The 24520-nt window shown below is 41.6% G+C and overlaps 1 protein-coding gene across 5 annotated transcripts in view; it reads left to right on the top strand.

The window, feature by feature from the left end:
- The window catches only part of NR3C2 (nuclear receptor subfamily 3 group C member 2), a 313921-nt gene that overhangs the window by 151351 nt on the left and 138050 nt on the right, over positions 1-24520 (top strand). For all 5 annotated transcript variants that reach the window (XM_066386221.1, XM_066386228.1, XM_066386215.1 and 2 more), the window contains exon 3: positions 12868-13007. In XM_066386221.1, coding sequence (XP_066242318.1) covers positions 12868-13007 — 140 coding nt within the window. The remainder of the gene's footprint in view (positions 1-12867; positions 13008-24520) is intronic.

The raw sequence follows: 24520 nt of genomic DNA, 5'->3' as shown, positions 1-24520 counted from the left end.
CTACTTGGTGGCATCTGCACCATCTTGCCTTCTTGCCTCTTTGGTTTTTCCTCAGGTTTGCTAGTGAGTTCTTCTTTCCCCGCCTAAGCAGAAATGCTAGTTTTCTTAGCTTGCCATCTCTAACCTTGTTTTCTCCCTATGTAAGCTTTTCCCTGGGTGAGCTCATCCATTCAATGTTCCATGGATAAAATCTAGAACCCTTGTTCTCTAAGAATCATCTGTCTTGTCAGGCACCTGCCAGCCTCTCTTGTTGAACATATTTCTTTGTGCTTGCTCTATTCAATGGCACTTAGTTGTCCTGAAGTTCATCAGACCTTTTAGTTTTCACTTTTCTGTACTGTATATATTAAAAATTATGATCGATGGCTTTAATTATGTCCTTCAATGCACTAAATTTTGTACCCGTCTCACTTCCTTTTCCTTGCCACATTTTCACTTGTCTACCAGATGTTTCAACCCATTATCCTAGAATCATCCTAAACTGCTTTGTGTGGTGTGAGAGACCTTCTAGGACAGTGGTCGGCAAACTCATGAGTCAACAGAGCCAAATATCAACAGTACAAAGATTGAAATTTCTTTTGAGAGCCAAATTTTCTAAACTTAAACTATATAGGTAGGTACATTCCTTATCGAGGTAGCGCCCGCACATGGTATTTTATGGAAGAGCCACCCACACTCAAGGGACCAAAGAGCTGCATGTGGCTCACAAGCCGCAGTTTGCCGACCAGGGTTCTGGGCTTGGGACCGTTTTCCCCGCCTGCCTCTGGAGGGCAGCTCCTGAGCGAGCACTGGATCTCGGTGTGTTCGCCACTGTCAGGACTTCTTTCCTGGCCCTGCTAGTTTTCACCTTGCTCTGTTCCTCCACAGAACTTTCCTTCAGCTCAGTTGCAAGTTACTGGCATTCCTTGGAATTTTGATTTATTTTCAAGGTATGGGTGATTCCACACGGTAAGTTTAATACTTACCCATCTCCAGGTGTCGGCTTCCCTCCTGGACTATAAACTCCATGAAAGCAGAGGCCATTGTGCTATCTTTGTAGTTTCGGAAGGACTTTCACATAGCTTGTGTTTAATGAAAATGGATCGATTAAAATAATTCATTAAGAATAAAGTGACCAGTAGTTAAATTGTCTATTTCCCTTGTTTTGTTAGAAATTACATTTAGATTTAGATGTTTTTGCATCTTTTCCCAAAAAGTAGATTTTATGTTTTGTGAGCAAATGCTCATTTGTCTAGCATAGCTTATATTTGAGGGGGAAAGTTACCTGAATGCCCTCATCACAAAGATCCTTATTTTTAAAAAGGAATTTCTACATAGAGTACTCTGACCTTCAGTTTCTTGTGATCCAAAATATTCCTGCCTTTTTTTTTCTTTTAGATCTGTATCAGGCTACTTTCTTATTGGGCTGAAGCTATGCTTTCTTAATAATAACTTTGAGTCCTTGATGGGGAAATTGCATTAATTTAAATAAAATTTAGAGTGTAGAAAATACCTCATTAAACAGAGCCACTTTAATAAATATTATTAACAGTATAAACTGTTGTGAAAACAAACAAAGAAAGTAAATTGGAAAAGACTAATCATCCATCGCTGTGCTTTAAATTATATTTTCCAAGCCAGTTGTGTCCTTGAATTTTCTGTATCCAGTAACTTTAGTTATAACTTTACTCATACAGCTGAGATTGTAAAATGATTACCAATTCATTAATTCCTGTTGGTGGGGCATTATTAATTGTGGTGCGAGAGGATAAACCTTATTTCGTGAGGACTTATCCCCAAAACATTAATGATTCACTTATCATCAAAGATAACACCATGAACTCATGAAATCACTCCCAAATAGTCCTCCTAAAAATGGGAAAACTAGACTGAGAAACGTAAACATTATTATGAGTCACATATTTAATCTTATCAAGAAAAAAAAAGATAGCAAAATGGTCTTTTAAAGCATATTATATGTTTGGGAAAAATAAGAAATTTAGTAAACCAGTTGTTAAAGGTTGATTTATGTTTGTGATTTTATTTTAATGTTGAATGTTCTCCAAATTCTTATGTTTCTTACATTTAGTGTTCTTTCTTATTAAAGAGTACATATTTGAATCTCAATGATTGTTTGTGCTAACGATCTAATGTGGATGTTCCCAGCCTACACGCTGCAGACACGACGGGAAATGCTCACCTCTGTATACACACAGAACACTGCCTGTACAGTAAATTAACACTATGGTATTTTGGCACCACTGTTCCGTTGTATATTAAAAAAAAACCTGTTTCTGCTGCTGCTTACCAGTGTTACACATGCCTATACAAATTAAAAGCAGTACAGAAAATATAATGTGAAAATAGAATTATCTGTAGTTATACCCTTATGATAATCATTGTTAAGAATTACAGATCCAGGGGCCAACAACACACAATGAAGAAAAGAAAGCCTCTTCAATAAATGGTGCTGGGAAAACTGGAAAGCCACATACAAAAGAATGAAACTGGACTACAGTTTGTTCCCCTGTACTAAAATTAACTTAAAATGGATCAAAGATCTAAACATAAGCCCTGAAACAATAAACTACATAGAAGAAGACATAGGTACTAAACTCATGGACCTGGGTTTTAAAGAGCATTTTATGAATTTGACTCCAAAAGCAAGAGAAGTGAAGGCAAAAATTAATGAATGGGACTACATCAGACTAAGAAGTTTTTGCTCAGCAAGAGAAACTGATAACAAAATAAACAGAAAGCCAACTAAATGGGAAATGATATTTTCAAACAACAGCTCAGATAAGGGCCTAATATCCAAAATATACAAAGAACTCCTAAAACTCAACAACAAACAAACAAACAATCCAATAAAAAATGGGAAGAGGACATGAACAGACACTTCTCCCAGGAGGAAGTACAAATGGCCAACAGATATATGAAAAGATGCTCATCTTCTTTAGTTATTAGAGAAATGCAAATCAAAACTGCAATGAGCCCTGGCCGGTTGGCTCAGCGGTAGAGCGTCGGCCTAGCGTGCGGAGGACCCGGGTTGGATTCCCGGCCAGGGCACACAGGAGAAGCGCCCATTTGCTTCTCCACCCCTCCGACGCGCTTTCCTCTCTGTCTCTCTCTTCCCCTCCCGCAGCCAAGGCTCCATTGGAGCAAAAATGGCCCGGGCGCTGGGGATGGCTCTGTGGCCTCTGCCTCAGGCGCTAGAGTGGCTCTGGTCGCAACATGGCGACGCCCAGGATGGGCAGAGCATCGCCCCCTGGTGGGCAGAGCGTCGCCCCCTGGTGGGGGTGTGCCAGGTGGATCCCGGTCGGGCGCATGCGGAAGTCTGTCTGACTGTCTCTCCCCGTTTCCAGCTTCAGAAAAATGAAAAGAAAAAAAAAAAAAAAACTGCAATGAGATACCACCTCACACCTGTTAGATTAGCTATTATTAACAAGACAGGTTAATAGCAAATGTTGGAGAGGCTATGGAGAAAAAGGGACCCTCATCCACTGTTGGTGGGAATGTAAAGTAGTACAGCCATTATGGAAGAAAGTATGGTGGTTCCTCAAAAAACTGAAAATAGAACTACCTTATGACCCAGCAATCCCTCTACTGGGTATATACCCCAAAACCTCAGAAACACTGATACATAAAGACACATGCAGCCCCATGTTCATTGCAGCAATGTTCACAGTGGCCAGGACATGGAAACAACCAAAAAGCCCGTCAATAGATGACTGGATAAAGAAGATGTGGCACATATACACTATGGAATACTACTCAGCCATAAGAAATGATGACATCAGATCATTTATAGCAAAATGGTGGGATCCTGATAACATTATACGAAGTGAAATAAGTAAATCAGAAAAAACCAGGAACTGCATTATTCCATACGTAGGTGGGACATAAAAGTGAGACTAAAAGACATTGATAAGAGTGTGGTGGTTACGGGGGGAGGAGGGAAAGGGAAAGGGGGAGGGGGAGGGGCACAAAGAAAACTAGATAGAAGGTGACAGAGGACAATCTGACTTTGGGTGATGGGTATGCAACATAATTGAATGACAAGATAACCTGGACATGTTATCTTTGAATATATGTATCCTGATTTATTGATGTCACCCCATTAAAAAAATAAAATTATTAAAAGAAAAAAAAAGAATTACAGATCCAGAAGTAGTAGTACTAACTAATAATAGCCATAATGTAAAGAATATTCAATATGTGGTAGACATTGTCTTAAGTGCTCTTACGTATATTGAGTAATTTAATCTATAACAACTCTACATGGTAGGACCTTTGTTATCACTACCAATGAGGAAAATGGCCCAGAAAGTTCAAGTTAAACTGACATATAGTGCTCCCGGTGTTTTTCTATGGGTAGACTATGGTATAATCAAATACCTTGGTTATTATATTATTTACAAAAATAGGAACATATTGTACTAATGCTGTTCTACCTCTGTCAAGTTCAAAACAAACTCCCCCTGGCTCCCGATCTGCTTTTCCCCCCTATTTTACATATTAATTAATAGCACTACTATGCGTATTTTCTGCCAGTCCTCAGTGCTATCTACTTAAAAAGAAAAAAACATTGCTAATGGAGCCACTTCTCAGTTGTTGACCTCTTGGCTCTATCGCCACTTCTGACATCACCCACTCTTACAGTCCATTCTCCACCCAACAGCCAAAATAAGATTTTTTTTAAATGTCAATCAGATCGTGTTTCCCTTCTGCTGAAAACATTTCAGTATTCACATGACGCCTGATGGCACTTAGAATAGCATTCTCACTCGTTACCACAGCCTTTGAGACCCACATGGTCTGTCTGCTCTGCCTTCTTGGCCCTCACGTTCTGCTACCTCCCGTGTCCCCTTCCTCCTTGTTAACTTCATGTCAGCCCCATCGCCCTCATTTCTGCCTTGGGCACACGTCCCATTCACTCAGGCACTTTGCACTTGCTCTTTCCTTTGGTGTCTTTACGTGGCTGGCTTTGTCATGTCAGTCTCCCCAGAGGCCTGCTCAGGCTGCCTCTCCCCCACCACCTCATCCAGTCCCGGTCTCTGTCATTTTGTTCGAGGCTTTTCCCACTATTTGCAGGCATGTGGTTGCTTCTGGGTTGTGCCTCTCCTTCTACAGTAGAAACTCCATGAGAATGGGGTCTGTCCCTTGGTTGTTCATTCCAGAGCCTAGAAGTGTGGGACCCGTGGTAGGCTTTCCATGAACAGTTTAATTAATGAATGATTTAAACACAGCAGTATGTTCAGATAAGTATGGAGGGATGTTTAATGAGGTATTGTTTGCCATTCCTCCGCATTCTCACTGCTCTAGGTCGTGGAATGAATGTTTGAATTGGTGACACATGGTGAAAAACTTTATAGCAGCTGGAGGTGATTGTAGAAGTAGCTATCTGAGTGATGGTACAAAAGATAGGTCTGTTTACGTCATATTGAGTGATTTAAGAAATGAGACTAAGTATTCTGTCATAGGGAGAATTTCTGGTCACTGAATAGTGGATCAGTGCACTGCTGCTGTATTGTTATGTATCATATTTCCCCATGTATAAGACGCACCTTAATTTTGGGGCCTGAAATTTGAAAAAAAAAAAAAAAGTATTACATAAAGTTATTGAATTCAAGTTTTAGTCATCATAAAATTCATATAACTCATCACTGTCAAAACTTCCATCCATTAGCTTGTCCTCATCTGTGTCTGATGACGAATCCCTGTCTTCAACAATGAGTGTAAAAGCAAGCGCAAAAAAGCAGGAAATGCAAGTTAAAAAAATCTACAACCACAGTATAAGATGCACCCAGTTTTTAGACCCCAAGTTTTTCAAAAAAGGGTACATCTTCTACATGGGGAAATACGGTAATTGTAAAGATGGGGAAATACAGTTTTACATATGACAATTCCTGGAACAGCATGGTACATTATAGATTCTCAGGAACCAGTTTCTCCATTTTTTGATCAATATGAATCATTTTTTGTTGCACAGTTTCTTATTGCTTTCTCTAACATCCAACCACTTTGGAGGGGGGAGATAGCCCAGTAAGAGGTTTTGATGATTAGCTAGTATATCCCTTCCTAAAATCAGCATCAAAACAATCATATAGATGCAAGAAAAACTTTTAAGTGTCATATGATTAGCTTGTCCTAGAAAGAATAAGTGTTTACATGTAGATTTTTTATGCCTGATTGAGCTTAAATAATGGTTATAGTGTATACTACACTGTCTTAAATTGAGCTTGAAACTCAGTTTCGATAAAACTTGATCATGACACACTGTCCCTTTTATCCTTTGTATCTGTCTTTACCTTAAGAAAATATCTTGAAAAGGATCTTAGAGACCACATTTAGCCTTGTTATGGTGAGAATTATGACCCAAAAAGGTGAATTTGCTAGGTTGTACTAGGTCAGGGGTCGGGAACCTTTTTGGCTGAGAGAGCCATAAGCACCACATATTTTAAAATGTAATTCTGTGAGAGCCATACAACGACCCGTGTACCTTAGGCATTATCCAATAAAAATTTGGTGTTGTCCCTGAGGACAGCTGTGATTGGCTCCAGCCACCCGTAACCATGAACATGAGTGGTAGGAAATGAATGGATTGTAATATGTGAGAATGTTTTATATTTTTAACATTATTTTTTTTTATTAAAGTTTTGTCTGCAAGCCAGATGCAGCCATCAAAAGAACTACATCTGGCTCCGAGCCATAGGTTCCCGACCCCTGCACTAGGTAGTGGCTAAGCTAGAACTAGAACCCAGGACTCCTTACTGTTTCTGCTTTGGCCCATGCAGGTGTAGCTGTACAGTTTGGGTCTCGCATCCTTTGTGGATACATAGTAGGTTATACTGTAATGGCGAATTCTGACATACAACATCACTAAAATCAGCTTTGTATTTTGATAACACTTAGTGTCTAAGAAGTGAATTCAAGATCTGGCCTCCTTTCCTTTTCTACCACCTTCTTTCCAACCCTTACAAAATGTAAAACTGGATATATACTTCCCAACCATGTGCCATCTTTCAGTTTCAAACATAGCCACATAATAGGGTATCGGTAGACACTGGAGTTTCTCTGACCCATCCACACATTGTGGACTGTCTTCTGTGATCACAATGCATACGCCTGAGATACAGCTGGCTGAGCTTTTGAGAATAGTCTGTGTCCCTGGATATATATACATATATATATATATATATATATATATATATATATATATACACACACACACACACACACACACACACACACACACACACACATATATATATATATATATATTTTTTTTTTTTTTCTTTTTAATTCCTCTGTGCAAAGCTAAATGAACCATATGGGAATTGAACCTGTAACCTTGGCCTCGTTAATTGACCTTCTATAAAATCGCCTCTTGGAAATTTATGTTCTACTGTAATGAGATTAGGAGTGCAGTTTCATTCATTCAATAAATAGTGCCAACACTCCACTAATGGCAGCAGAGAACACAGAGATGCAGAGGACACGGTTTTTGCCCTGCAGGGATTAGGATAAGTGCCCAGGTCACTAATGTAAGGGCAAACAGGATGGCTGCTGAAGGGGAGGCATTAGCAAAATGCAAAATGCTAAAATGGATCAGGAGACAGACGGTGGTGCTTCCTTGCTGGGAGAACGTTAGAGACCCATGCAGGATGGACAGGTTTTCAGGAGTGGGGGTAGGGAAGAGGCGATGCTGGGTTGAATGTGTATGGGGGTATCCACCTCTTGACAAGGATGTCGGAGTGTGGCAAGCACGAGGTCAGGCAGTATGAGGGGACCTGCCAGAGAAAGCTGATCAGGAAGCAAGTTAGGAGAAGGTTGATCAGGAAGCGAGTTAAATGTGCTACCAAGGTTATCGTTGATGGTGGAATTGGGTGTGGATGACTGAAGATTTCTGAGCTGGGAAGTGATAGAGTCAGAACTGTCACAGGAAAGTTCATCTGCCAGCCACTGTAGAGGAGAGGGCGGGGAGGCTGGGGCCAGGGGAGAACATTTCAGAAGTGATCAGAGACGGAAGCAGTGTAGCCAACGTGGGGGGAGAGGCGACGTGGAGCCACGAGGGTTGGACCGAATGGGGCTTGGTGACTGATTAGGTTGATAGAGAAGGTGGGGTGTAAGGTTTGAACCTGGGTGACTAGCAGATGGCAGTGACCTTTCAGAAGCTGCTAGAACATATTGCAGAGAGGTTACGCAAAGGAAGTGAAAACACTAATTTGGAACATGAGGAGGGGTCGGCACTGGGTATAAAGATTTGGAAAGACAGTTCACCAAGAGAGCTGTTTGAGCTGGGGTGGTGGATGCAATCACTGAGGGACAGAGTGTAAACACAGAACAAAAGATCGCCAAAGGTAGGACTCTGCAGAAAATCTGTATTGGTGATCAAGAAAAATAAGAGCTGAAAAAACTAGAGGAGTTGTTTTAGGAGGATGAGCTCAGGCCAGTGCTACAGACACTAAAGAAGGGGACGGCTGCCAAAGGGCAGTTAGAAGCAAATTTGCTCTCTTGTCATTGAGAGATGTTGGTGAACAGGAAGGAAAAGTACTTCCTGTTTGGTGTAATTTTATAAGTGAACAAATGTATTGCTTTAATTTGGGTTTCCCATCTTTTTTTATACTAGACTTTCTCTTCATTTGTTCCTGCTACATACGTTTCACTCTCCAGACAGTTAAAAACAAATCACGTTTCTTTATGTAAGGAGTGCAGTAGGACTTCAGAATTGATGTCATGGTGGGTTTTATGATGACCATTATGAAAGTGCCACTTAGCCAAAGTCACCCATTATTTATTCAGGTGTCGATTGGGTGTCTGTTATATACGAGGTACAGTCCCACACACGGTGGTGAGTTGCACTGAAGAAAATCCTGGCGCCTGTTGAGTTTACCTTCCTGTGTGGATGAGGTAAACAATAAATACACTGAAGAAGGAAAGTAGACATGTTAGGGGGTGATGTGCTCCAGGAAAGAAAATAAAGCAGAAGGGGAAAGGAAATTCTGAGGAAAGGGTCTTTTCAGCTGAGTGGTCAGAAAAGGCCTGACTAAGAAAGTGACACTTAGGTGAAGAGCTGCAGGAGATGAGAGGGAGGACTGTGTAGATCTAGCTAAAGCAGGAAGGGGATCTGCACGTGCAAAGGCCCTGAGGTGGTGTGTTTAAGGGCTCGCAAGGAAGCCAAGGTTGCTGAAGTGCAAAATGCAAGCAAGAGAGGTTAGAGACACCTCAGGGGCCAGACCATGGCCCTATGGTCATAGGGATGACTTTGACCTTTGCTTTGAGTGTGAGGGGAAGCCCTCTGGTTTTGAGCAAAGGAATGAATAAGGTTCATTCTGGCTCCAGGGTTAGGAGGGGAGCAAGGAGAAACAGGAGATCTGCTAGGAGAAATTTGCAGATCCCAGAGTCAGAGGTATTGACAGCTTGGACTAGAGTAGTATCAGGGACGGTTGTGGGAAGTAACTTGAACCTGAATGTATTCTGAAACTCAAGTGAATTAAATTTAATAGAGTGGATGTGTAGGGTGTGAGAAAGAAGAATTAGGGAGGAGTCAAAGTCATTGTATTAGTTCACTAGGGCTGCGTAACGAAGTACCACAATCCAAACTGGCTGGGTTACACAACAGAAATTCTGTGGTTCTGGAGGCTAGAGTTCAAGGTTCATGTGTCTACTGAGTTGGTTCCTTCTGAAGGCTATGAGGGACAATCTATTCTGGGCCTCTGTCCTGTCTCCTGGTGTTTTCTGGCCATCTCTGGTGTTCCTTGACCTATGAAAGCATCCCCAACTTCATCTTCACGTGGTATTCTCCCTGTGTGTGTCTGTGTCCCAATTTCCCCATTGTAATAAGGACACCAGACACATTGGTGTGGGCCTCCCCCACTCCAGAATGACCTCATTAATTAATTAACTAATTATCATTAACTAATTATATCTGCTATGACCCTGTTCTCCAATAAGGTCACACTCTGAGTTCCTAGGGTCTAGGACTTCAAGATGGGGCTTTGTGGGAGGACATGATTCAGCCAATGACTAAGCTGCCACTCACTGAGTTGAGAAAGTCTGTGGGGGGATCAGGTTTGGAGGCAGGGAAAGGTCAGCAGAGTTGTGGACATGTTAAATTTGAGGTGCACTCAAGTGGACGTGTCAAATAGGTGGTTGGATAAATGTGTCTGAAATTCTGGGGAGGGGTCTGGGCTGGTAATAAACATTTGGAAGTCCCTGGCATATTGCTGATATTTATCAACTTTTTTTTTTTTTTTTTTAGATTTTACTTATTCATTTTATAGAGAGGAGACAGAGACAGAGAGACAGAGAGAGAGAAAGGGGGGAGGAGCAGGAAGCATCAACTCCCATCTGTGCCTTGACCAGGCAAGCCCGGGGTTTTGAACCGGTTACCTCAGCATTCCAGGTCTACACTTTACCCATTGCGCCACCACAGGTCAGGCTATTGCTGATATTTAAAGCCAAGCAACTAGATGACATCACCAAGGAAGTGAGTTTGAATAGAAGAAAAGGAGAGTTACCAAAGAATAAAGAGTACTAAGTATTGGGATCAAAACCCAGGCTCACAGAAACATTAAGCACAAATCCCATATATGCTTGTAGTTGTGGGGGAAAAAACACAATGACATTGCAATGATGATTTTCACTTATAGTCTAAATGTTTACAAGGTCGTGCTTTCCTGTGAAGTGTAAGGGAGTCAGAGTACGGATTTTAACTGGTTCGTACACTGAAGAAGTCACTGGTGCTGAAATGGAATGTTTTGAATGCCATAAAGAAGTCAAAGGACAGTAATAAAAATAATGAAGAGCTCTTTTCTCAAAAGGAGAAACAACTTTGGAGAACATTGTTTCGGCCCTTGATTTAAGAAGGCATTTTCTAGAAAGTCAATCATGCCACAGTGCTCTGAGCGGCTGAGTTGTTTGTTCCCTCACCTATTTCTGGTGAGAATATAGTTAACACACTAAAAACATTTCTTTTTCAATTATCACAGGATTATTATCACATTTCCGGCTAATTTGAAAAACAGAAAATCATCACAACCATTGTAGCCTTTCGGTCTGTTTTCTTTGTTGTTGTTGTTTTTAACCACATGCCTGCCAGGTCCCATGGAGACAAAAGCCCAGACAGGAAGGTGAAGGCAGTAACACAGAGGTCCCCAAACTACGGCCCGCGGGACGCATGCGGCCTCCTGAAGCCATTTATCCGGCCCCCGCCACACTTCCAGAAGGGGCACCTCTTTCATTGGTGGTCAGTGAGACGTCGCAAAGTGCGGCATCACTCACGTACAGTACTACTTCCGGTGACGCAGGATGCACACGTCATGGTCCCGGAAGCGCGTCATATCACTTGTTACGGCTAGCAGTGACAAATATGGAACCGGACATTGACCATCTCATTAGCCAAAAGGAGGCCCATAGTTCCCACTAAAATACTGGTCAGTTTGTTGATTTAAATTTACTTGTTCTTTATTTTAAATATTGTATTTGTTCCCATTTTGTTTTTTTTACTTTAAAATAAGATATGTGCAGTGTGCATAGGGATTTGTTTATAGTATTTTTTATAGTCCGGCCCTCCAACGGTCTGAGGGACAGTGAACTGGCCCCCTGTGTAAAAGGTTTGGGGACCCCTGCAGTAACATAACAATCTATGCAGAGCTTTCTGAACACATCCAGCTAGAATTTCTCAGAGCCATGGCACTTACGGCTTCCTCTGCCCTCTTTCTTGGTCTGGCTGTCATCTAGTCCTGCTTCAGAACTCGGTGCTGCTGTCACCTTTCCGGAAATGCTTTCTGACTGGTCTGTTCCCACCCTTTCCAGCGTGGAGGGCTGAGCCACAATGTGCCGCCATATTTCTGCACAGTGTAGCACTCACTAGACTGGTCCGTGTCCCCACGAGCTCTGAGGATGGAGACTGGGTTTCTTGCTTGTTTGTTTGTTTTAATATTTATTTTCTCAGTACTTTGCTTGGGCCTGTGGATAGATGGATATTCAGTAGATGTCTGCAGACTGCATGGAAAAAATAAATAGCTTCTCTGCCTGCTCAGTACACATCCAAACTGTCACCCAACTAGGATTCCCTATTATAATTGAAAACGTTCTGTTCAGACTGGGCCATTAACTAGCACAGTGATATATTATTATACATCTCAAGAAGATTTTCTTTTAAAACATAGTAATACAGACTGCTGCTTAAAGGTTTAACTTCCCCCCCCCCCAAAACTATTGCACAGAACCCTTCAGTTTCTTACCACAAAAGATACCTGAGATATTAACCATGTGTGGCTTAAAAAAATTTTTTTTGATACTGTCCTTTTGAATTAGTGAGCAAAATGAAGTAATTCGAACATACCTATCTAAGGTACCTTGCAGAAGCTTGAAAGGAGGGGTATAATTTGCTGGTGGTAGAAGCAAGAATTTTAAAAAAATTTTAATTAGTGCGTTGTTTTGGAAAGGAGAGTTGTTTTTTTGTTTTGTTTTAATGTGGTGTGAGAAAAATAATGAGTCTGGGTGAAGAGATTTGAGAAGTATTATAATAGTTCTTTGATGCCAAAAATACTTTCATGATGACTCAGCCTAAGACTGTTCTCCTCCGTGCCTACCTTGAATGCAAATCTTTGGTAAGCTTTCTCAAAAATAGGAAAGGAAAGAAAGCGGTGTGTATTTATTATTTCTCGATACTGAGAAGAGGCTTTTGCTCTACAGAATTGTTGCTAGCATTACTCCCCTGAGAGAAGTTACTTTCATCTTCTTAGTCCCAGTATGTGACCGGTACAGACTGAATTCAGTTAGGGGACCTCAATTAGTGATATCTTTGGAGCTAAGCTGTCCAGCATATCAACTGTGCCCTTTACAGTGTAGTTATTTAAATCTTTTTTTTTTCCCCAGCTCTACTTTACGAAGTGTTTCTACTGGATCCTCGAGACCTTCCAAAATATGCTTGGTGTGTGGGGACGAGGCTTCGGGCTGTCATTATGGGGTCGTAACCTGTGGCAGCTGCAAGGTGTTCTTCAAAAGAGCAGTGGAAGGTAAATGTTCATGTGGGTGTTCCTTTTCCACATCTTTCCCTCATGTGTCATCTGCTTGCACAGTCAGCTGTATAGCGTTATTGGGAAATAATCCAAAAAGTATTCTTGAAGTGATATGCCAGTGATGCATGGGAGTAATGCCTTATCCGAAACCACCAAAAGATTTCCCACTGAGTAATATTTAATGGGCAACCTCTGAAATTGCAAACTGAGTTCAATCTTCTTAAAGAATTTATTATTGTTGTTTTTTGTTTGTCTCAGTCTGTTTCTCAGTGAAACTTAGAAGAATAATTCTGTGTCATCATAAATATAATTTGTATCATCTAAAAAAGAATTTTTACTAGGAACATGCAAAATCAATTATTTCTGCCTTGTCCGCATTTCTTTTCGATTGACTCTTGAACAACTTGGAGATTCGGGCACTGACCCCCTTACAGTTGAAAATCAGTGTATAACTTCTGGCTCCCCAAAATGTACTTCTAATAGCCTACTGTTGATAACACTTACCAATAACATAAAAATGTGTCAATTAATATATTTTGTAAGTTATATGTATGATACACTGTATTTTTACAATAAAGTAAGCTAGACTAAAGAAAATGTTATTAAGGAATAAGGAAAAGGAAATACATTAACTCTTTTTTTTGTGACAGAGACAGAGAGACAGATAGGGACAGAAAGACAGGAAGGGAGAGAGATGAGAAGCATCAATTCTTTGTTGTGGCACCTTAGCTGTTCATTGATTGCTTTCTCACATGTGCCTTGATGGGGGGAGGGGGGCACAACAGACTGAGTGACCCTTTGCTCAAGCCACCGACCTTGAGCTCAAGCTGGTGAGCCTTGCTTAAACCAGATGAGCCCGCACTCAAGCTGGCCACCTCGGGGTTTTGAACCTGGGTCCTCCGCATCCCAGTCTGATGCTTAATCCACTGCGACACCACCTGGTCAGGCCATTAACTCTTTATTGAAAAAAAAAGAGTCCATGTACACATGGATCTGTTCACTTTCAGCCATGTTGCTCAAGGGTCAACTGTATAAATATATGTGTTTTTAGCAAACTAAACATTATTATCAGGATCACTTCTGTCATTTAGGTTGTTCTATACCAAATGATTTCATTTAACAGTAACTTCAGATTCTAGTCCCTATTTGAGAGCCCTACTTTTATTCCTACTGAAGGTGGTTTCCAAATGGGTAATTAAACAAAAATTTTGAGATTCTCTTTTAGGCTAAGTTTTTCTTCTGTCCAAGTAACTGTACTTCCTAAGGAGAAATAGAATTTTAGTTTATTTTTGCCTTCACATCCTCACGAGCAATTAACATCAGACGTAGCCCAGATGGTTTTATTCATGTTGACTACTATGACTGGTCAAAATGGAGAATTTTTGCGGCTAACAAAAGTGTTGCATAATTGACATTTATTTTCAACAGGAAGACTCTTGCAGGTTTATTTCTTTTTTTTTTTTTTTTTTATTATTATTATTATTTTTTCTGAAGCTGGAAACGGGGAGAGACAGTCAGACAGACTCCCGCATGCGCCCGACCGGGATCCACCCCGCACGCCCACCAGGGGCAACGCTCTGCCCACCAGGGGGCGATGCTCTGCCCCTCTGGGGCGTCGCTCTGCCACGACCAGAGCCACTCTAGCGCCTGGGGCAGAGGCCAAGGAGCCATCCCCAGCGCCCGGGCCATCTTTGCTCCAATGGAGCCTTGGCTGCGGGAGGGGAAGAGAGAGACAGAGAGGAAGGGGAGGGGGTGGAGAAGCAAATGGGCGCTTCTCCTATGTGCCCCGGCCGGGAATCGAACCCGGGTCCCTCGCACGCCAGGCCGACGCTCTACCACTGAGCCAACCGGCCAGGGCCTAGGTTTATTTCTCAGGACAGTTTTCTGAGAGAGAAATTGGTGTTTCAGGTATTTAAGCATAAATGACTCAAATTTTTCATCTTTGTTTTGCTAGAGACCACAAGGTAATATCCTTAGTTCTGGGATGAGAAAGCTGACCAATTAATTATTTCTCTGCTTCTGGGATTGGTTTTGCATTATTGAATTGATACTACATGATTTTACATTACTTACACTGTTAAGTTTTTAATGGTGGCTAAACCCAGCACTGAATTGTAATAGAGTTCCGTATTGCTTTCTCCGAATATTGGCTCTTGGTTATAGGTGACAGAAAATTCAGCACAAACTGGCTTGAGCAGTGGTGGACATGGATTGGTCCACATCACTGGGCAGTGGTGGACATTGATTGGTCCATGTCACTGAGCAGTGGTGGACATTGATTGGTCCACGTCACTGAGCAGTGGTGGACATTGATTGGTCCATGTAACTGGAGAGTCCTCACGTAGGCTGTCTCAGGCCATTAAAATCCTTTCTACTTTCTCTGTTGCTTGACTTTGCTATTGCTCTGTTTTCGTGCAAGTTCTGTTAATAGTGATAAGACAGCCACCAGGCCATCATCAAAAACAGATTTTCTGTTCCTGGCAGTTCTTATAAAAGTCCTCTATTGAATTTAATTTTGGACTAAACTTGATTCACGTGCTCTCCTCTGAAATAGCCACTCTGCCCAAGGAATGCGGTGACCCGATAGGCTAGTCCTGGCTAGATCATCTGGGTGCCGTGTGGGAAGGGCATTTCTCTTAGGAAAAGGTGGATGCTATTATCAGCAGACTGATTTCAGGAAAACAGAAAAAAAAATTTTTTTTAATTAAGTAAGAGGCAGGAGGCAGGGAGGCAGGGAGGCAGAGACAGACTCCCACATGTGCCCTGACCAGGATCCACCCAGCAAGCCCTCTACAGGGCAATGCTTTGCCCATCTGAGGCCGCTGCTCCATTGCTTAGCCTGAGGTAAGGCCATGGAGCCATCTTCAGTGCCTAGGGCCAAATTGCTCACACCATTCGAGCCATGGTTACCAGAAGGGAGGAGAGAAAGAAAGAAGGAGGAGGGATGGAGAAGCAGGTAGCTGCTTCTCCTATGGGCCCTGACTGGGAATTGAACCTGGGACTTCCACGCACCAGGCTGACGTTCTACTGCTGAGCCAACCAGCCGGGGCCGAAAAAATTAATTTGTACGGTACTGAAATTAGTTTCTTTTTGAAGGCTTCCGCCTTCCCCCTTTCTCTCTGAACTATACGATTAACCCAGTAGGAGATAAATAGATGAAATTTACCACTGGTATTATCCTAATTCCACCTGTCCCTCCAACTGAAGAACTCCCCTCCTAGGCTCACTGGTTAGTAAACAGAATAAGGTGATATGTAAAAATACAGGGATGTGAAAACGGGCATTTCCAGGTCGTCAATGGGAGGCTCTGTGTTGTGCCAGCTACAGGTCGGCCTTCATATCGGAACTGAAGTTTCCACTATTTACAAAATCTGCCCCGTCCAGCTAATGAAGTAAAAGGTTTTCAGGAAGTTTTGGCTTAGTTTTTGTTGTTTTGGCTAATTTCAATGGAAGTAGCTAAAGAAAGAATTGTTTTTGTTACCGAGGTATAAATAAATACGGGAAAAACCTAATTGTACATCATTTTCCTTCATTGGAAAAGCTGATCGGTAATGGATAATGAAACTTAAGGAGTGCCTTTTAAGACTTTTATTAATATAACTCATTTCCTATTTATTTGGAAACTAGGTTTTAGTGCTTACATGCTTGAAACAAGGATGTAAACTTTAAATATTAACTTCATGAGAGTAATGACCTCCTTGTTTTTGTAGTTTGTATTAGTTTACTATTTTATCATGTGTATATAAGAGAGAGAATATGTGAGAATATGGCTACCTTTATGATTTAATCATAAGAAATAATTTTTTATAGTATATATAGTATGAGGCATTAACTTCACAAAATTATAGTCTATATTTTCCCCCTTATATAGATGAAGACATTTGGGATAAGACTCAATCTGTTCAGAATCATAAGGCCAAACTTAGATCCATCTTAAACTCTTATAACTCCAAACCTAGGCCCAACCTAGTTTCACAACTCCAAATCTCATAATCTGTTATTTCTATTTTCCATAATTCTTGAGTTCATGAAAATTGTACCCTGTAGGTCATCTGTTCATGCCTACTTGATGGTAATGAAGGAAGTGTCCTGGCATTGCGAGGGCACTGTTTGGTGCCCTTACTGAGTGTGTGTGTACATACACATAGACAAACATGCATATGTATGTTCTATGTTTGTATCTCTGAGTTTGTTTTCCGGCTTCCCTTGATAACCTGAAACTCCTCCTTCTATTACAAAAGCAGGGAATTCTCAGCAGCCGGTACAGAGAGCTGAGAGGAGGGGAGTCGGTTGAAGCTGAAAGGAACTAATACCACCAAGGGCAGAACTGAACCAGAAGTGACCACGAGAGAGGATAGGAGGGAGGACACCACAGCTGGAGCTCTGAGTTGAGGCTTTATGCCGGAGAGCACAGAGGTGACTGTGGAGAGACTACAGCTCATAGTTTTAAAGTGTGAATTATGTTCTTTGTTCTGTTAATGGAATGTATATGGGTGATTTTGTTTTCTTCTTAAACATTTTGAATAAAAACACTAAGATGTCTCATCAGAATACCTTATTTTTCAATAGCATCAGTTAAGAGCCATACTATTATAACATACAAAAGGAAGTTTATAATTTTATTTATAAATCTGAACTACTTATTTGCTTTGAAGTTTTGTCAGAACCTTTTTATCTGGAAAAAAAGCATATCTCTCTCTCTCTCTCTCTCTCTCTCTATATATATATATATATATATATAATATATATAAAGAAAATTGTTTTTGTAACTATATATAATATATATAGAGATAGATAGATAGATATAGATATATAGATATAGATATATGTATTTTTTAATTGGATTCTCCTTTGTGGTGGAAACTGGACTGGCTTTAGGGTCAGAAGACTTAGTTTTAATTTTCGGCTCTGCCACTTACTAGGTGTAATATTAAGGCAAGTTATTTAACTTATCTTGGTCTGTTTCTTTATATATGAATTAAGGAAAGTAGTATTTCTCTATCTTCATATTGCTATGAAAAATTACATGAAAACAAAATGTTTGGCTTTTATACAGTGTAAAGTGGATTCAAAGTATTAGATCTTTATTATTTTCTAAGAACAAAATGCTCATTTTTTTTTATCACATCTATGCAGAAAGATCCTGCACTTGATACAATAACATTGCACCACCAGGTCTTCATTTATAAACCCCTCTTTTTTCTTCGTTAAATCCTCATTTTTCCCATGTTGTTTTGTCCATAGAGCCTTCCTTTGAAGTGGTCAAGATCCTTCTAGACTTGTAGGTTTCAGAGTTCTCAGGGAGTCTGTGGGAGGATTGGGGAGACTGGAGGGTCTGTCAACATTTCCTGGAGGGGCTTCCCCACATTTTCCAGTGTGGACTGGACTGGGGAGACTTGCCCGGCAATGAGCAGCCCCACCTACAGAGTTGTACGGTACAAAACATATTGAGAGCCAGCAACTAGACTTTCAGCTTCTCTGTCAGCTGTTTCAGGGCAGGGCAGTCTTAGCTCCAGAGCCTAGCAAGACAGCATAGAATTAGTAGCCACCAAATAAATGTTTCATGTACACACAGATACACCTGTGGAGCATAAGAGCAGTCAAGGCTAAAGACTCCCCACCAAATCAGTGATTTAGCAATGACTCTGCCCCCAGAATTTAGGCAAACCCTTTGACTTCTAATCTGAAACTTGTCATTCTAGTCTGAGTTTTTACTCTCTCCAGCTGTAAATTGCTGTGTGTTTCATCTCGTATGTATTTTACATTGTGATCCCTCAGTGAATAGAGCTGACGGCATTCGGCGAACTATTTTATAGCCTAATTTCCTTTTTGGATACTCAGTGTACAAGCAGTGTCTGGAAGACACAGCCACCACAAATCACTGAAAAGTTATAAGGCTATAAAAGAGGAAGAGAGTTCATTATTATGTGAAGTCAACAGGATTTATATTTTTGTAAGCAGACCTGTTAGGCTAAAGAGGCCAGAGCTTGTTAAGGTCAGGCAAATCATAGGACATCAGTTTCCAACTCAGAGGTTTCTCTAAGTACGAGACTTATAAATATCTATTTCCTGAAATGAAATTGCTTTAAAAGATATCATAGATTAATCTCAGGGTTCCTCAAATAAAGGCAGTATTTTAAGACAACCAGACTGAGAACATGTACCTTCTTTCTTTTGCATGTAGTTCATAGCATATAGATATGTTAAAAAAAAATCTTTAAATTATAGATTGATAATTGGGGATAAATGTGTGTTAAGAAAATGTAACAAGGCCCTGGCCAGTTTACTTAGCAGTAAAGCATTGCCTGGGGAGTAGAAGTCCTGGGTTCGAGTCCCAGTCAGGGTACACAGGAGAAGTGACCATCTGTTTCTCCACCTTTTCCCTCCCCTTCTCTCTCACTCTCTTTCTCCCTTCATCCCACAGCCATGGCTTGATTGGTTCAAGCAAGTTGGCCCCAGGCAATGAGGATGGCTCCATGGCCTCACCTCAGGTGCTAAAATAGCTTGGTTGCCGAGCAACAGAGCAACGGCCCCAGTTGGGCAGATCATCACCCAGTAGGGAACTTGCCAGCTGGATCCCAGTCAGGGTGCATGTGGGAGTCTGTCTCTTTGTCTCCCTGCCTCTCACTTAAAAAATATATTTTTAATTAAAAAAAGAAAAAGAAAATATAATGATAGATTAATAGTTTTCCCTGCTTTTTAAAAATTGATGAGTAAACTGAAGAGGCCCAGAGAAAAGTTGTCGCACCGTGTCATTTCCCCCAGATATTCCTATCAATGCTGGGTGTGCTCATGGGAAAAGGGGGCGACAAGCAGGACTGCACTGTGGGAAGAGAGGGGCGGGGCAGCACAGTGATGTTGCAAACTGGAGAACCTACATTTAGTGGACACAAGCCAAATAGGATGGTGGATAGTAACTGAACTCTAGGTCTCCTTTATAACTGGCAATATAAAAGCAAGGAAATGATAAAGCAAGGAAATAAATGAATGTCTATGTATTAGATGTCTTCCTTTATGATAGGGTACAACCCTCAGTGTTCCCATGAACCGTATACCGGAAGCTAATGGACATCAAAGTCCATTGTCACTGCTGCAAAGCTGCTGAGTCAGGGCCAGGAAACCCAGGACTCATCTTGCTTACATTTTTCTCACCAAACACTTTAAAAATTAAGTATTTTTTCCTTTACCGGAACTTAGGAACCGGGTAACCTGATTCTTTCTGATTATATTTCATAAGAGCTTAAACAAATACCTACCCTGTAGGTTATATCTGTCGTTTTTATGATCACTCCTTTCCTTTCTACATAAGCGTAAGACTTTAGTGTGTATTGCAAGGGATCGCCCAGATTTTTTATATCTCTTCAGTTGGTTGCTATGGGAACATGCAGAGCCATGACATTTGGACCAGCCTGGTAGGTCAAGGAAGGCTTCTTAAAGAATTAACCCCCAGACTGAATCTTGAGAGATCAGAATTGGCAATGCTGAGAGGGGTAAGGGCAGGCTGTCTGCACAGGGCACCAGAAGCAGCTCGCTTCCGCTGTGCATACTTGCACTGTGAGGTGACAGAAGGTGAGGCCAGAGGTGTAGAGTGGGTCTAGGTCCTGGACTCTTGGGCAAAACAGAACATCTGACTGTCCCGTGCAGCAGGATGGCTGACTCAAGTTGCATCTGATATCTGGCTGCATGGAGGTATGCTCATTTAAAGGGGCACAGTTCTGGTGGTGGTTTTAAATCACTGGCGGCAGAGATGACCAGGGGTGGCAGGAGACCAACAGTGTTAGGGACTGAGAGGAAGGGACAGTTAACAAGACTGGGAAGTATCATTGGTGGTTCCTGACTGGATGAGAAGAAGCAAGGACCAAGGAAGATCGCCCAGGCTCAGCTGCTGCTGTCTTTGCTGAGAGGAGGAGGACCGGACTGGGAGCAGCTCTGGGGGTGTGGGAGAAGAGGTGCTCTCATTCAGCAAACATTTCCTCAGTCTGTACTGAATGCCAGACACCATTGTAGTGGACTTCGGGACATCTTGGGTGAAGGTTAAGGGAACAAAGGAGACAAAGATCCCTGCCCTGGTGGAGCCTTATATTCTAGTGAGGGGTGGTGGAGAGATTACGCCTAAGAAATGACTTATTTACATAACCTGTGACGTTTTGATAAGGTTCTGGGGTGGGAGGAGGGAAACAGTGCCAGGATAAAGGAGATTCCAATGAGGTTTGGTTTAGGACGATGCACTTGAAACATCTGTAGGACAGTCACGTGTGTCTCACAGCAAGTTGCATGTGTGGTTCTGAAGTAAGGGGAATCAGGCAAGATTGAAAAGAAAGATTTTAGAAACATTGTTCATGAAAGGAGATGTGTTTGCCCAAGAAATGGGTACTGAGAGAGAGAGACAGAGTTAGAACCTTAGAAAACGTAAGTCTAGAACATTGTACGTGTGCATACTGGAATACATGTTACGTACATGCGTATGAATAATCTTTTTTCCTTCTCCAGGTTGCACACAGGAAAGTCTTACTTACTCCGGTTATTCCTCATTTAGCTGAAGTTCAGACATTGTTGCACCTGTGGAATTTTTAATCTCAGCTTTTGTTCTTGAGTTGCCATTAAGCTTTCAGTCCAGTGCCCATAACCAAACATACATCCACGGGTTTTGATTTGCCATGTACTGCAGAGATAATGGCAATCTTGTAACAGGTGCTCAGACAACATCGGTTGATTGATTGATAACTATTTAAATATAGGGATGGGGTTCACTCTCATTTATGTCATTGTTTCTCTGAAGTAGAAAATATGTTGAAGTCATTTATTAGAAAATGATGTGAGGTAGGGACATTTGGACCAAAAAGGAAGTGGGCGCCATCCAAAGAGAGCTTCTTATAGCTTCAACTTTTAAATCAAGATACATATCACATAGCAAATTTGAAAAGTAGAAGTTAGAAGCGCAGTCCCTACTTTTTAGAGCTATTCCCCATGTCTGTGTGTTTGTTTGCAACCCGGCTTGTGCCAGAAAAAAATCCATAGCAGGCAACAGCTTTATGTGAGTCAAAACGAAATTTAAAATGAGTGAAATAAGAAACGACACAGGGACAATGAGAGCATGAAGGAGACGCAGAGCCAGGAATGGGGATGGTGGAGAGAAGATGCTCTGAGGCCTCTGGAGAGACCGGCCGTGGTTTTTGGTTGTGAGCTTCCTAGCAGCCAAACCCAAGACGATGATGGGACACCTGACTTGCGGTGTTCCGACAAACTAAATTCAGGTGATTTGCCTGTTTATAAGAAAAGGTTCGTGAGCTGCTTTATTTTTCTATGTGCCTGTTCTTTTCATGCAAATTATAACTTGAAATTTAAAAAGTAACTCTCTCATTGGTATTAATGGAATAGTTTGGTTTATCTTAAGGAACAGTGCCGAGAGAAATGTTTTATTCTGTGACTCAGTGGCTCCTCTAGTAATAGCGACTGTTCATTGGGCAGGCACTGGGTGCTAGACACTGTCAAGCACTCCATGTTTTGTCTCACTCACTCCTCATCACAGCCTTCTTAAATCTGAACGTTTTGTAAGTTTTGAAAGGTAATATCGTTAAATATGATCTCGTTTAGCAATTGCTATGACAAGGGAAGTATTGACAAGGCTCATTTTTAAACAAGGCTCAATAGTATGACCCTCCAGCTCTTAAAATTAATAGCAATAACCATAAACATCTGAGTGCTTATTTTGTGCTCATTATGCTTAGAACTTGGTATATTCCCATTTTAATCCTCATAGTAATCCTATGAAATAGATAGGATTAGTAATCCTATGAGATAGATAGGATTAGTAATCCTATGAAATAGATAGGATTATTATTATCTATCCTCATGTTAGAGATCAGTCATCTGAGCATCTAAAACTAGTCCAAGGTCGTCCAGGTCCAAGGACGTGGCAGAGCTGGGATTTGAACCCAAGAATCCCAGGCATTCTGACTCTATGTATTTAGCACATAAACTACACACTGCCCCCCACAAAGTTATATCAAATCCCAACTCTTTTTACCCTTCAAAAAGTAGGACAACTTCTCTGCTTTTAGAACAGTTATAAAGAGCCCATTATAATTTAACAGTAATTCCGCTACACCCTAAATAATTAACTCCTAGCCATTCCAAGTTAAAACTCTAATTTGAATTTCTGTTGCCCTAATGGGAAAGAAATTGGGTAGTCTCTATTTTTTCTTTAAGGAATGAACTCCATATTTTTAAGAAAAAATTACTATCACCATCTTGAACGCCTTGATATTGATATAAAGCTTTGTTTAAAATTTTTATCTCCCTGTGTTCCATTTCCTGTCAGTGATAGAAATTAGATGTAGCCTTTCAGGCTCAGAGAGCCAGTGTGAGAATGCCCCTCCTCAAACGAAATGAAGCTATTGACTCTAGCTCTCTGCCATCCGCCTTGGGCCCGGTGGCTGAGAAACAGACCCGTGAGCTGTAGGACGCAGAGCTGCTCTCGCGGAAGTTGTACTTGTGGTGTAATTAGGATAGTGCAACTCACAGGATTTGATAACTCTTGAGAGTGATTTGACACCAGAAATGAAAATTGCTCAATTGACTGCAATCAAATGCCAAGATAGCGAGCGCCCTGGAAGGCTGGGGAGGAGGAGGAGGAGGAGGTGTTTAGGCATTAAGGTGGAGGGAGGGGTCTGGAGGAATGGGAAGGTGGAGGCTTGAACCTGAGTGTTGGCTAGCGCAGGCCCAGGGGCGGGGGAGACGTCTGAACAAAGACAGGACAGTCAGATTATTACCATGTAAGGCCCCGCCTATTGGGGGGAGAAATCTCAGCCCTCCTCTTCAGTGCAGTGTCTTTTTATAAGGCTCTTGTGGAAAGAATCAACACAGGGGATTAGGCGGTGGCTTTGTCCCTGGGTGCTGTGCAGTGGCTCATGGCGGGGACCACCTAGAAGAAGAGAAGACAGCTGGGGAGGGGCCATGGGTGACAGAAAGTAGAAAGGGCCAGACCCGGGATAGAAGGGACACAATTGAGCGGGAGACCGGATGTGTGGGGAGAGGAGGAAGAAATGGAGGAAGAAATGGTGGATTAGTTCTGGAGAGTGGTGGAGCTCTGACAGGGACCTGGGGAGAAAGCACTTTAAGAACACAGACGATAGTTAGAGTTCAAGATCTTTGAGACTGTGGTGATCGGTTCTCCAACAGTGCAGACTCGTAGGACCGGAGAAGCAGAGTCGAAATTGTGAAAAAGTTCCCTTTTTACCTGGAGATACTTTTCTTTGAACATTTGGGGGGAAAAAATTAAACTGTATAGTTCTCTCTTCGGCAGTTTGGCAGATGAGTTTAGTTTTAGGCAACAGATGTCAGTTACGGCCGTTTGGTGCAGGAGATGGGAAGTTACACAGTGAAATTGAAAGCCTAGCAAAGGTGTTGGGCCCACAGCACCAGTGCAACAGGCCTGCTGAGTGCAGTGATCATCGGGGTAATTGGGCTGTTGTCACTCCTCAGAGTAGAGGGACTGAATGATGATTTTA

The sequence above is a fragment of the Saccopteryx leptura genome, chromosome 1, assembly GCF_036850995.1.
Source record: "Saccopteryx leptura isolate mSacLep1 chromosome 1, mSacLep1_pri_phased_curated, whole genome shotgun sequence".
NCBI lineage: Eukaryota > Metazoa > Chordata > Mammalia > Chiroptera > Emballonuridae > Saccopteryx > Saccopteryx leptura.
This window is presented reverse-complemented; position numbering and strand designations above follow the sequence as displayed.